Raw genomic sequence first — 15,167 nt, 5'->3', positions numbered from 1 at the left:
CAAAAAAAAAAAAACCAGCTCAAATTGTCAAAATAATTGTAAGGAAAAAAATAAAAAAACTAAGTTGGAGGCATCACATGTGATTCAAAATTACAAAGCTAGAGTAATAAAAACAATATCATACTGTCATAAAAAGAGTGAACTAAAATTGAGAGCCAAGAAATAAATCCAAACATAGATGGTCAACTGATTTTTTGACGATAGCACCAAGAAGATACAATAGGGAAAGAGTAGTCTCTTCAATAAACAGTGCTGGGAAAATTGTATTCCCATATGAAAAAGATGAAATTGGGCCCTTATCTTACACCATCTGAAAAAAACCCACTCAGAGTGGATAAAAATCTAAATGTAAGACTTGAAAATATAGAAGACAACAGGGGAAAACTCTTTGACATTCACCTTGGCGATGACTTTTTGTATATTGCAACAAAACTTCAGGATACAAAAGCAGAAATAAATAAAGAGGACTATATCAAACTAAAATGTTTCAGTACAGTACCATAAACCATCAACCATATGAACAGGCAAGCTGTGAAATGGGAAACAATGTTTACAGATCATATACCAAATGAAGGGTTAATATCTAAGATTTATAAATAACTTACATAATCCAATATCAAGAAGATATATAATCCCATTTAAAAAGGAGTGGGCTGGGGTTGTAACTCAGTGGTGGAGTGCTTGCCTTGCACTTGTGGAGACACTGGGTTAGATCCTCAGCACTATGTTAAAATAAATTTTTAAAAAATGAGCAATGATTTTGAATAGACATTTCTCCAACGATGACATAAAAATCCCAGAAGGTAAATGAAAAGGTGATTGACATCGCTAATCATCAAGAAAACACAAATCAAAATCACCATGAGATGCCATCTCATAGCTGGTAGGATGATTATTATCAAAAGGATATGAGATGACAAGTCTAGAGAGTAAAGGAAAGGGAGTCCTAACTTATTGGAAAGCTAGTGAAAATGAATATTGGGGTAGAAGTGTAGATTGGTGCAGCCATCATGGAAAACATTACAGAAGTTCTTAAGGAAATTAAAAACAGAACTTCCTTATGACCCAGCAATCTGTCTTCTGGGTATACACCCAAACCAAATAGAATCACCACCTAGTTAAGATATCTGCACTCCCATGCTCACAGCAGCATTAGTCACAATAGCCAATATATGGAAGAATCTAGGTGTTCATCAAAGGATGTGTGAATAAAATAAATTATGGTATGTATAGAAACATACAGTGGGATACTGTTCAGCTTTAAAAAAGGAGATCCTGCAATATGCCATAACATGGATGGATATAAAGGAATTGTGGGTTTAGTGGAATAAGTGAAATAAATCACATACATTAAAAAATACTGCATGATCTTACTTATTTGTGAAATCTTAAAAAAACATCAAATACATAAAGACAGAGAATAAAACAATAATTAGTTGGTTCAGAGTAGAAGGGAGAATATGAAAACAAATAGATCAAACGATACAAAGTAGTATACATGTAAGATAAACAGGATAAAAGAAGCAATGTACAACAATAGGACTATAGTTTGTAACAGAATATTATATTCAGGATAGTTTCTAATTTAGTCAGTTACAGTTGTTCTTGTCACAAGGGGAAGGATGGTGACTATGTGAGATGATGGAAAGTTAATTTGTTCCATTATGTAATCATTTTACTATATGTGTGCCTTATAACATCATGTTGCATATCTTCAGTATAGAAATTTGCAAATTATTCTTCTATTTATTTATAGTTCATGTTGATTTATTCATAAATGCATAGAATATAGTTTTATCCTTTTCAGTCCCTAGTCCTACCCATTCTTGCTTCTCTTCTATCCCATGATCACCTTCTTCTACTAGTTTAACTTTTAAAAAGAAGGAAAGTAATAATGTATCTTACTATAATATCTGCTTATGAACAGCTCATTGTAAAACAGGAACTCATGAAGAAATTTGCTCTCTTTTGTCATTTATCATGGACTATCTTGTAAGACTGTATATGAATATACCTGGTTCAGACAGCTTATGTATACATTTGAATAAAGACAGTATCTTGCCCAACTAGTAATGTGAATGCTCTTTGTAGTTCACAAGATTATTTTAGGTGGTACACATAAATATCTTGTATTTTAATATGTATGTGTCACGTGTATTTGAAGTAATAAAGCATGCATCTAGCACACAAGCCTACATCAAGCCTACCTGTACATATTTTGATGGAAATGCATATGAGATCAGCAGATTTTTCCCCATTTCTCCCTCTATCTTTCACCCCTTTTGTCCCCTTTTCTTCCCGTGTCTACCAATCTCATCTTTTCCTCCTTCCATTTCAACCCTAAAGAAGGCTCTTCACCTTCCTGGTATCAGCAATTTCTATCCTCTCTCACACTTTTTTTTAAAGGACTGGGGGTATAGCTCAGTTGGTAGAATGCTTGCCTCACATGCACAAGGCCCTGGGTTCAATTCCCAGCACCAAACACACACACACACACACACACACAGATAAACAGCAAGCAAGAATTATCCTTGTGGAAGCATATTACCTTAAAAAATTAATAAAAGAAGGAAAAAGAGGGGGAGGGAGGGAGGAAATAAACAGATTCAAATTTCTTTTTTTCTGAATATTTAACATAATTCAATTTCATTTGAAAATACAGAAAGGTGAACTCAATAGTAAGGAAAACAAGGAAATGAGATGGATAGGAAAATAAGTTGGACACTTTTTAAGATACAACATATAGACCTGTGCTTAAATCATATTTCTGCCTCACAACTTCCCGAACTGTAAACAGGAGACAACTCATCTTTATTTGAAGGGTTATTTGGACAGTTAAATACCATAGCACATGCTGCCTGGTATAATATAATCATTTAGGTTTGTTATTACTTAGATTTCATGACATAATCTTTACTTTTTAAGATTAAAGTTTAAGAACAACGTTTTTATCATCTATTTATTTATGATTGCCTTCTATTTGAAGCTAGTTATCCTGGTTTTCTGCATACAGTAGTGATTTAATTTTCTTTTGCTTTCAATTTATTGAAGTTTACAAAAAAGTGAATCCACATAAAGAAAAATATTAAATAAGCAATATTTCAGGAAGTTATGAGGAAATGGCAAACCTCAAAGGTGACTTGGGAGTGAGTGAGTTTGTGAGAGTCACTCAGGATCCTATCAGACCTAAGCTTTCCTTTTTAAACAAATACTTGTAATTCTCTCTTTACTATTTAGAAATGAAAACTACCATAATCAAAGTTGCCTATATATACATTATTTTCATTAAAAATATATTATTACCCTCAACAACTTAGTGAGACCCTGTCTCAAAAAATAAAAAAAGGTTGGGGATATAGTTCAGTGGTTAATTAGTATTAGATTAATTCCACACACACACACACACACACACAGTGATCTCTGAAAAAAATTATGTATGACCAACTAGAGTAGAGGATATAATAATGTAACTTGATAACTGCACCAATGTGGAGAATCACCGAGAATATACCAAGTCCAAGTGCAGAATTCATACAGATGTGCTGTGTCAGGGACAAGAACTATGAGTCTCTGGTAAGGTGTTCTGAAATGGTGAAACTCAGCAGAACCAAGTTCAATCTTCCTCACTTACACTGGCTTGGTTCTTGGAAACTTAGTGGGAAATTAAAACCTTCTTTAAAAAACAAACAAAAAAAAAACCACTTTGTACATTAAGTTCTGGGTCAAGGCAATTAGGAACCAATGTTTTACTTCTTGTAAAGTCTGACAGGGTGTTAGAAGGTCATGCCAGACTCTGGACAATTTTTCAACTGCAGGATCAGCCAACACACTACAGGATAGTTGGCATCTCTTGACTTTTGTCCATTAAATGAAAAAAGCAACCCTCTAATTTTTGAGTCAAATGCCTCTAGAGATTTGTAAAGTGCCCTTGGGAAGTGGTACCATCTCCATTTCCACAGAGAACACAGAGGTTTAAGAGCAAAGACCTTAGAGGAAGCAAGAATGTTTGTGCATAAAGGTTTATTGGCCAGTTTATAATCTTGGGCAAATGACTTAAATATTAGTATATTTCATGTGACTGTAACTAGGTGTATAAGGTTGAATTTCGTCTATCTAAAAATGCATGTTTGAGTCCAATCCTCAGTAACTCATTATGAGATCATATTTGGAGATATGATCTTTAAGAAAGGTAGTCATGTTAAAAGGAGATCATTAGGTTAAGACCTAATCCAGTATGAAAGGACTCCACATAAAAAGGGGACACTCACAGTGAGAACATCACATGACGATGAAGACAGAGTTTGGGGTGATGTTCCTACAAGCCAAGGAAACTCCTAAATTGGCACCAAACCACCAAAGTCAAGGTGAGACAAGGAACACATTCTCTCAAACACATAGCCCTCGAAAGGAACCAACTCAGCAGACAGCTGGATCTTGAACTTCCAGTCTCCAGAACTATGAGACAACGTATTTCTGTTTTAGAAACTTACTTAATGATACTTGATAACAGTAGCCCTAAAAAAACACAAAGCAAATGTACCAGGAAAATATTCTTACAAAATCACATCATTTTAATTTCCTCCTTTAATCTTTATTCCTTAGTAGCCTTTCTATTCCTGGATACAGGTTCTCCCTAGGAAAGGAGAGTAATGTTATTGGACACATTTAATATGAAAGTAGGCTTGTAAGATAAGCTCTCTGTAGAGAGGATATGTTAACGTGAATACACAAGGGCTGGTACCAGGAGATCCAATAATGATGGTCTTCCATGACATAGAGAAGACATATTACTGTGCCATTAAAGTTAAAGACCAGGAAGAAAACAAATATGGCATGACATCCCAGTTTGTGGATGTCTCAGCTTGAGAGATTCTGAGGAAGAACAAGAGAAGCCAGAGATAGACCCCCCGCAGCACGGTGAAGCTGTACTGGATGGTTTTTTTTTGGAAACCCTGAAGGCAGAAGTGACCTTTTTCTCCTTCCTCATTTGGGACTCTTCAGAGAAGCTGCGTAGCAGGCCAATCTGTACCAATGTGGAGGTGGCTTCCTACTCTTGAGGAAATGTGATAGCATAAAGGGATGCACAGGTTTATTTCCTCAAAGACTCCCTTTGCTTCTGTGTGTGAGGGGTGAGTTTGCTTACCTCTTACTCTCCAAAGAGAAAGAATGAAGATGAGAAAAAAAATTGAGAAAGATCTACAGTGATGGCAAGAGATATGAAGAAGCCATTTGTGGAGCACCCCCAGCTACAAAACTCAGTTGTAAATGCCTAAGGGGTATATCAGAGATTGCGCCAGAAATGAATCAATGGACCAACAGGGATAGGTGTAGGGCTTTCTAAAGCATATTAAATGAAAATAATCCTTGAAGGAGAGAAATAAGACTGTTGGGGTCATAGGCATGGTTTTAAAAATCAGAAATGCAGACATGCTCTCAGGTATCCATAGGTCCGTCTAGTAATTTAATTTCCTTCAGCAAGCATTACAACAAACTACCACCTGATGAAGATTCCATGCACTAGGAATATGTATATAAATAAGCATTTATATAAATAACTATAAGACAGCAAGATTAGCACAGAGTAGATGGCAATTTTCAATCCTTTGTACCTAGATCAATTACTTTGCTCAGAATATCAGACAACTCTCCAAGGTGTTGGCTCAGAGATGGGTGGTGCCTTCAAATAATTTCCACCCACATTCTTCCAGGACTGCAAGGCACCTTATAAGAAATTAGGCTGTGGAAATTATTTCTATGGTTGAGCATCCAAAGGCTCCATCATTTGTTCTTCATCTCTGAGTCTTCTCCTTGGCCTGACCCTTTCTCAGTGGTGGCACATTTGGGTATTTCAAAAAGGCTTAAGAAGGAAGACAATCAAATGGGTGTGGAGTGACCTACACAAGTCACCTATCTTAAGAAGGATGAGTCTGAGTCAGCGGATATTGCAGACAAAGGATATTCTTCTCCTTTGTTCCACCAGATGGAGGTTTTATTGCTCCCTGCCAGTCCACACTCCCAGAAACAACCTCCTTTTTTTCTTCTTCTTTTTTAACACCTCAGACCTTCTTTTTAATGGTTATGGTATAATTAGTAGAGCAAGAATCCTTTTATTTTATTATATTTGCTATGCTGGCCTCATCTACCGACATTGAGAAGAATACAATGGTCTGAATCATGTGCCTTGTGCCAAAGAACTGGGGTATAATCTTGTTCCGGAGGGGTGCTCTCCACTACTTCAAGACTCCTGCATATCCCAAAACCACACTATTAGGGAATGTCCTCCAAGGACAAATAAACTATAAAAAGGGATGAAGTTTCCATGTGCAGGTTTCTTTTTTTCTACTTGGCATTGACTTCAATATCCCCAGCTTATTGGGTATGAGATCCAGAGGCTAGGGATGCAGGTAACCATCTTCAGTGTACAACACCCCACAAGAAAGAATCACTACAAAATGTTAACAGTGATAAGGATGAGATTCTAAGATAGAGTACAATTTAAAAGTTGTTACATAAAGACCCCCCAAAGAATGACTCAAACAAGATAGAAATATGTTTGGTTTTCTCTGAGGTGGAAAGGTAGCTCTGTCACATCCCACTACTGTATGGCCCTTGTCAAGTGGTTGAAAGCTGGCTTTCCAGCTTTGCTTAACATTCTGATGGACATGTATTCGTTTACTCGGGCTGCCATCACAAAATGCACTGGTTGAAACAAGAGAATTTTAGATTCTCCCAGCTGAAACCTAAGATTGAGGTGGCTGGTGGATTTGATTTCTCCTGAGGCCTCTCTCCGTGGCTTGCAGAGGGCTGACTTCCTGTATTCTCACATGGCCTTTCCCCTGTGTGTGTGCACCCCTCTGGTGGCTCTTCCACTTCTCATAAGGACATAAGTCACAGTGGATTAAAGCCCCACTCTCATGACCTCATTAAACCTTAATTATAACTTTAAAAGCCATGTCTTCAAATATAATCATATGGGGGGTTATGGCCTCAATATAAAAATATTTGACAAATACCACATTTTATCTGTAATACCATGTGAAAGGAGAAAGAGATAATTAGAAGGAAAACAATTTCACTTTCAGGGACATTACCTTGAATTTGTATAGATGATTCCTTTCCACCTATCCTTGTCCCCAAACTTAGCTGCAATGCACAACCGAACTACAAAGAAGTCTGGGAATATATTTTTAGCTTGGTATCTGTGCAAGGAAAGGGTTATGGATATGAGGTGTCCCCCAAAAGCTTATGAGTGAGACAATGCAAGAATTTTCAGAGGCAAAGTGATGAGATTATGAGAAATACTCCGATCTGTAGATTAACCCACTTGAATGGATTGGGGTGGAAACTATAGGCAGGTAGGTTTTGGATGAAGGAAGTAGGTCTCTCGGGGCATGCCTTTGGGGGTTATATTTTGTCCTTGGTAAGTGGAGCTCTCTCTGTTTCCTTGCTGCCATGTTCTGAGCTGTTCTTCTCTGTCATGTTCTTCTGCCATGATATTCTGCCTCATCTCAGGATCAGAGCTATAGAGTCAGCTGACCGTGGACTGTACCCCTGAAACTGTGAGCCAAAATAAACTTCTCTTCCTCTAAATTGTTCTTGTCAGGGATACAGGTCCCAGCAATGCAAAGCAGACTAAAACAGAAAGCTTTTAAAGGAAGAGGGGTAATTATGGACTCTCGGAAATGATAGCTTGGTCTAAATTTTTTTTATTTAGCATTTTCCCCATACATGGCCTCTTGGATTTCCTCCAACTCTCCAGGCCCACGTGGTAGTGCTGCTTGTTATTGCACGGGACCTAAGTACTACAGACACCATACCCATCTCTAGGTCTTTCATTACAGAAGAATCATAAAACTTCAGCCATAAGAAAATACTTTGTATTTTGGGGAACTGTTGTTTTGAGTCCAGGCAACTTATTCCAACCTGAAATACCAAGTGTCTCTTGTTTTGTCTTTAAAATTTCAGAGAATAGTGAGAAAAGCTCTACACCAGAGAAGAGAAACTGCAACTGCTGATATCCTTTAAATTAACTCCCTTTTCTGCCAGTGAACCCTTGGAACTCCATCTTTTATGACTGGGATCGAGATGTGGTCCCTAAAAGCATAAACCTTGAAAAACCATCCCTGAATAAAAGATCACCTGTTAAGTATATTAATAACTGCTACGTATAATATATATTTTAAAAATGACGATAATAGCAATACACTTTGTTTCAACATATATTAACTCCGTTCATATATTGACATTGAACAGTTATAGTTTCCAGTCAGTTTATGCTGCTAATGGCTAAAACAAGGCCATCATCCAAGTCATTTGTGGAACTTCTCTAGCAGACCATATTTATGTGAAATATCATTAAGCCTTAATGGGATTTATGGAACAATCACTGAGTTGGAAAAGGGCGACCTCTAACACTCTCCCTGAGCACGAAAGAAAGCCAGCTCACCATTCTTCTTGTAGAACATAATTTCTCCTTTGAATTCTGTTTTTTCCTCCAGTGATTTTTCTATTTGAAGCATCAGCTGCTCATTGGTTTCAGCACCAAATAAGAACTTGCAGCTACAACTCTTCTGCATGACTTCAGTTCGGGCAAATCCAGCAAGCTCACAGAAGCCATCGGAACAGTAGACTATGGGGAAACCTTTAGCCACCTGGGCGTTGGCGAGGATAAAGTTGCTATCTGCAGAAAAGTAAGGAGAAGATATTCAGCAACTTAAGAGTTTTCTTTAAATGACAATTTCAGCAACAAATTCCAAGCGCATGTGTTTAACTAATGGTGCATAAAATGCAGTCCTAACGTGCTGTGGTGATACAGAGACACTCCAGAACAGAGAATGGCACCCAGCAGCAGACAAGAGGACTAAACTCTGACTTTGGCTTACAGTTCACAGGCCTGTATGAGGTGCTTACATCTAGCTGGCAGTAAGGGATGGTGCTTTTGAGGATGGCTTCTGGTTCATATCCTAACTGCCATGTGATGTATAGGTGAACTTGAGCCAGATACTCAAAACACTCTAAACCTGCTTCCTGATATCTTATTTCCCCAAAAAGCAGATCCCAAAACTAGGATTTAAGTACAAGTAGCTTATTTAGGAGGCGATCAAGGAAGGAGTCCAGGAGGGAAATGAGATAGGGAAGGGAGGAAAGGTAATAGAGGATGAGTTGAAAGGGGGCTTAGTGCCAGGGGTAACTGTGGCTTAACCATTCAGGATCCTAGAAGTGACTGTGAAAAAACAGAACTCAAGATTTTCCCAGAGAGTAGAATATTGATACACCAACATTCACTCCTCATTGGTTAAAGATCACTCCTGGGAGGTGGTCACTGTGTTGGTAATTCTGACCCACTCATACTCTAGAGATATCTTGAGTAGCCAGAGGCCAAAAGCCATTGATATTTAAGGAAATGATCTACACATGACCCCAAGATAAGTCAGAGTCTTGCAAGGCATTGATAGGTATATTATAAGGATTATGAAATTACTTTATGTATGTGTTTTAGGGATTGTGTGGAGGGGAGAGCGGAGAGGGGTTGCAGGGGGGCAAACCCAGGGCCTTGAACATGCTAAGCATGTGGTCTACCACTGAGGTAAATCCTCAGATCTACGGTAGGGATCAATGAGATTACTCATATAAAGTGCCTAACAAAGTATCTGACACAAAGACAATAAAGATTATTGTTAAGAGTACTATTCACATTTATTATTATTATTATTATTATATTAACAAATAAGAATTTAGGGGTCAATCAAAACTAGTAGACATTATTAAGTGTTTAAAGACAACCCCTAGAGAAGAAACTGAAAGTCAATATTAAAAGAAAGGTTCTTGCAGGATGAATTTTTGATGATTTACTTTGAAGGGTGGATATGATATTTATCCAGAAAAAGCACTGCACATTGGAGGTGGACTTTAAAATGACGCATTTCTAAAACCTGTTAGTGGTTTTAGTTTTAGAATGAATTAGTTTTAGGGTGAATTAGATACTATTATCAAACCATTTATTCATTTGCACAAGGAACAAATGTTGAACACTGTCAATATACCAATAGTGTTACAGGCTGAGATTTTATTAATAATAAAATTAAAAGTAGAAAGGACTATGGGATAAGTTGTTAAATGAAAAAAAGGTAAGATTTAATTAATATGTTATATGAACTATCTAAAAAAATACAAATACACAAACGTGTACCTATAAATCAAAGACATCTACCCGAACATGAATGTAATAACTGGTAAGTGTGGTTGTCTCTATACAATGAGCAACTATGGGAAGAGGTGGGATGAAGCCACATTTTTATGACATATCCTACTGTGTACTCTTTGAATTTTATGCCAGATGCTTTATATATTGCCTATTCAAAAACTAATATGTTTCAAAGAGGTTTACAGAGCAGACAGCTTTTGGCACATGCCATGAAGAAGGAGGAACTCCAGCTACTTCTGGATGGCCAGCAAGACAAGCACTGAACATCTATCTCATGGGTTTCCTCATTTCCTTTTCAACTTCTGTTGTTCATTTCCAAACATAGTCCAGTATTCAGATTTGTTCCAACCAACCCCTAACCTCAGAGTTCCAATTATGGTGATACCACCTGTATCCCACCTTGGCCCCAGTGGCTCTTCCACCATCCTAGCTACTTTCTCCCTCTGAAATCCAGAGCTTAAGATGCATATTTGGAAACTAAATTGTATGCTGTTTTGAAGTTATGGGAGTGAATTAAATTATCCCAGATAAATAATTCTCTCACGTTTTGCAGAATAATTTATTGACTATATATTAAATGTTGGACTTTGTCCCAGGTGTGGATGCAAAAATGTTGATAGGATCCCTGACCTTAAAGGTAACAGTTATGACCCTGTGGGAATTTCCAGCTTGGTCCTGCGGGGGGCACTCTCCTACTGGGGCTGTGGTCTCAGTCTTACCAACTACAAACAGCTTCAAATCACTCTAACCATAGTGTGTGTCTCTTCTTCCCTTATTTAAAAATGTGGTGGAGAGGTTACTTAGAAAATGTAAATGCATAGCATTGTCAAAGTCCTCAGACATCCTGAAGGAATTCTTAATATGCTTTCACAAGCCATTTTCAATAGATCATCAATATGTTTACTAACTTTCTATGATAATGTCAGGAGACATGGTTCTACCATATGGCAGGTCCTAGGGTGAAGGACAGGGAGTGTTTAAAGAATGAAGCATGGTCTATAGCTGTAGGATACTATAATTTAATTAAAGAAATGCATGAATACAGAAAAAAAAAACAATAAAACACACACCATCTAAGTACCAAATCAGTGGTACAGAGATAATAATTACTATAAGAATTTAGAGATTAAACATCTCACAGACATTGACAATGGTTAGCTTGAAATAAGACAAAATAGGTGGAGATGACTTATCGAAAGTCTTGGAATGTTAGGAACAGTTGCTTGGATGTAGTAGGGTTGTTGGATGAAAAGGAAAGGAACTAGAGACAGAGAACAAAGACTGCATCTTGTCCCCAAGTCCAGTTTTCTCATCACTTATATAGTTACAATAGCTTTCTTTTGCTATTTTTTGTCTGATAGATTTTTTCGCATCTTTCTATTTTCAGATCTCTTAGGTACTCATATTTCAGTTGTGTCTTATGTGTGGTCTCCATTTAAATTTTCTAAGGTAAAATGTGAAAGCATATCCTTCCACCTAAGATTAATATAATTACTTTTATTATAGCCCAGTACATTATTTTTAGCTATCTTAATTTTGTTCTCTCTTTACTATGTTTTTGTTATTTTGCCTTTCCCATTTTCAAAATTTGAGCTATATTTTTAAATGTACATTTTCAAACAATAAACACCTGTAGACCATTTATCCAGAGAAGACCTTTGTGTGTACCAGGTATACTTGTATGTCCTTTCCTCCCCAAAGAAGAAACTTAAACATTTGTGATAATTACTCCCATTTACATAGATATTTTTTACCCCTTATTTATTCTCATGCAATGTATTATCTCTTTTTCTGATATTTAAGGCATACAACATAGTATTTCTTTCTGTATGTTTCTTAGTGACATGCTTTTTGAATTAATTTCCTTAGCATTTTTATAATTGTTAGCAGACATAAGAGAAAAGGACAAGTCCTTTAAAGCTATAACAAGCTTCTGAAAAAAAAAAAAAAGATGCTAAAGAATTCACCAAGTTTCCTGGTCTGTGTGTTTTAATTAAGGATTATAGTGTATGTGAGGTAGCTAATTCTTCTTGCAAACATACTACACAAACAAAACAATAAATAAATAAATAAAGGCATGCACTTTGTCTATTCTGTTTATATTTAGCATTTGTCCTCAATATGTAATTGCATTTAAATTCCAAAGAGAATTGAGTGGCAGTCTGTGCTTTATAAAGCTTAGCGTACTAGCTACATGAATGGTCCTTCTGTTTGGGAAAGTGTAGCTCCTCTGCCCAGCTATCTACTTGGAACCATATGCTTTCCTGAATACAGCCCTGGAATTCCCAAAGAAGAAACATGACATTTACTTTAGAATTATGTAAAACAAAGCCACTGCCATAATGATTAGGCACTCATCATAGGCCTATCACTATCCATACATATGCTAAGGATATTTAACCTTTTAAGGAATCAATTATGCATATGTGATATGCATCTAAATGCCACACAGCTTTTCTCTGCTTGTTTCTAGGTCACCCTTTTTTTGTATTTGCAGTTTGAAAGTGACAGCAAACAGTGAGATCTAAACACATTTACATATCAGGCAGTTGATTATTTCTCTAAATGCTTCCTTAGCCAAAAGCTTTCATGGATCTTCAGAGGGAATCTCTTTATGAGTAGAGACCCAGGTCATTCTGTCTGACCTCCTAATCTGAAGCATCACTTTCCCATTGAGAGATGCTTTGTTGATTTCCAAGCACAAAAGGAATGGAGAGGTATAGAAGATACCACCACCAATAATAATAATAATAATAATAATAATAATAATAATAATAATAATAATGGTGGGGCTAGGCAAACACTGATCTATGAACTATAATCTTTGTACTTGCCTCATTAAAGATGAGAACATTGAAACCTGGAGAACTTTAGTTTCCTATTGGAAATCCAAAATTAAGAATTTAAACACAGTCTAGATCACATACTGTTTTACTCTATCATGTATTCCTTCTTTAAAGAAGTGGCTTGCTCTCTACTACCAAGAAAAATGGGCAAGTTGCTGAAAAATATTTTCTAACTTTTCTAGTCTCCAAAGTGCCCAAACTTAAAGATTCTTCTTTATAGAGATCATTTATTAAGAGTTTAGTTATGGCATCTCTTAAAGCAGTCCAGATCTCTTAACAACCTCTGTCATTTCCTCGTTTCCTCCAGAAAGTCCTATTTCAAAAATATGACAGTAACTTCCTTGGTTCTGAAATATTTTGCATAGATCCACTCCAGACTCTCATAAAGAGGCATAGAAATGTAGTTGCTATTCAAATGAACTGGTCTCCAATCTCCTCAGAGAGTGTTGGTGTGTATCATAGTGCTTCTAAAATTTTCCCATTGAAGTATCCTTCCACTGGACAAAGCCAGTTAGTACATATTCCAAGGGATCTGGAGTCATCACCTTATGTCTGATTGATATTGTTTTGAAATCTCATATTTAATTTAACTATGCAACAGAATTTCGCATTCCACTCTTTAATATATTCATCCTCATTTTAGTGTTTTTGATTTTTTTTTCTTGTGGGCTGGACAATTTTTAATTCAGGAAGATGTGTTATTTGTTTTTGTTTTTGTCTTTTTTCTGTGATTATGTGCATATTGTCGGTGATACCACAATATGACCTGGGCTTGAGGATCACAACTTTAGGTAGAACTGTCCGTGTTTAAAAGGCTAGGCAGATTCAAATCACTCTTTCAACATCAAATATTTAAAGGCAACCATCTTCAGAACCCAGTTCAATACCGCTCCAAATGGCAGACCTCAGAGCCATTCAGAGCAATGGGGTTATTGATAGAGATTGACTTCACATCAAAGAAAAACCTTTGTGCCCTTGACTCTATGCCAATCATGCAGAAATTCAGACTTTGATGATCAAATCTTTATTTCTGAAGCATGCCTTTAATATTGATTCTTTTAAAAAAGCAAACCTTGTGTTGTGTTAGCAAGTACTCATATTAAAATATATACCCTGCAGATAAGGCAAAAGGGCAACCTCAAGTCTACTAGCCCTTATTTTTCTGCAAAGAGTAAGAAACAAACATGAACATTTAACTTCGTTTATGAGTTGATCTCATGCTTTAAGAATTACCTTTGCATATAGGTTCAATGAAGATAACATTTCTATCTCTTCTGATATTGAACATAGTCACCTCTGGAGACTACTTTATTCAGATGGATAGAATATTAATGTCTATGATTTTAAAATATTTAATTGATCTTTGCACTTTATATTGATTTTAGGGAGCTTAATCGTATCATTTCCAAGTATGATGGCATCTTTATTAGATTAATGACACTGGATGCAAACTAGAGATCTCAACATGTTCTCAGCCAAAATTTAGAAAGCTATTTGGATTTGAATACTTTTGTAATCTTATTTGAAAAAAAATGAGAAAATTTTAGAGATTCTCACAGTCCTTGTGTTTTTTGTTTATTTGTTTTTTATTTTATTTAACATTAATTAATTAATTAATTTATTTATTTAGTGGTGCTGAGGGTCGAACCCAGTGCCTTGCGTGCGCTAGGCAAGCACTCTACTGCTGAGCCACAACTCCAGCCCCAGTCCTTGTGTTCAAATGTCACATTGCTGGCTTTTATCCTTCATTCATAGATTGATTTTTAAAATACTGTGTAAATTATCACTCCAAATAGACAAAGATTAATTTTTAACAAAGCAAAATTCAAAGCTGAAACTCTAGGGCTGAAGTAGTAAGAAAGCAGTATGTTGTATATGTTTATAAGAATATCTTGCTCCCTCTAGTCCAACAAACAAATACACATACACATACACACCACGAACAAGTGTCCTTCACACCCTGACCTTTGAGCATAATCCTGAGTCAGCAACATCAGTTTTAGCTGAAACTTCTTGGCAACTCAAAACTTAAGCCTCACCCCAGATCAACTGAATTAGAATTTCACATTAGAAGAAGCTCCAAGAACTTACTGACAATAAATCACTAAAGGAGGGGA

General features: G+C 36.4%; 1 protein-coding gene across 1 annotated transcript in view; it reads right to left on the bottom strand.

Moving 5' to 3' along the window:
• The window catches only part of Kcnh8 (potassium voltage-gated channel subfamily H member 8), a 347,812-nt gene that overhangs the window by 227,655 nt on the left and 104,990 nt on the right, over positions 1-15,167 (bottom strand). Inside the window, exon 2 of the mRNA XM_076868474.1 lies at positions 8,447-8,680. Coding sequence (XP_076724589.1) covers positions 8,447-8,680 — 234 coding nt within the window. The remainder of the gene's footprint in view (positions 1-8,446; positions 8,681-15,167) is intronic.

This window comes from Callospermophilus lateralis, chromosome 1 (genome assembly GCF_048772815.1).
Source record: "Callospermophilus lateralis isolate mCalLat2 chromosome 1, mCalLat2.hap1, whole genome shotgun sequence".
In the NCBI taxonomy this organism is placed as follows: Eukaryota; Metazoa; Chordata; class Mammalia; order Rodentia; family Sciuridae; genus Callospermophilus; species Callospermophilus lateralis.
The sequence above is the reverse complement of the archived record's forward strand: the minus strand, read 5'-3'. Positions and strand labels throughout refer to the sequence as shown.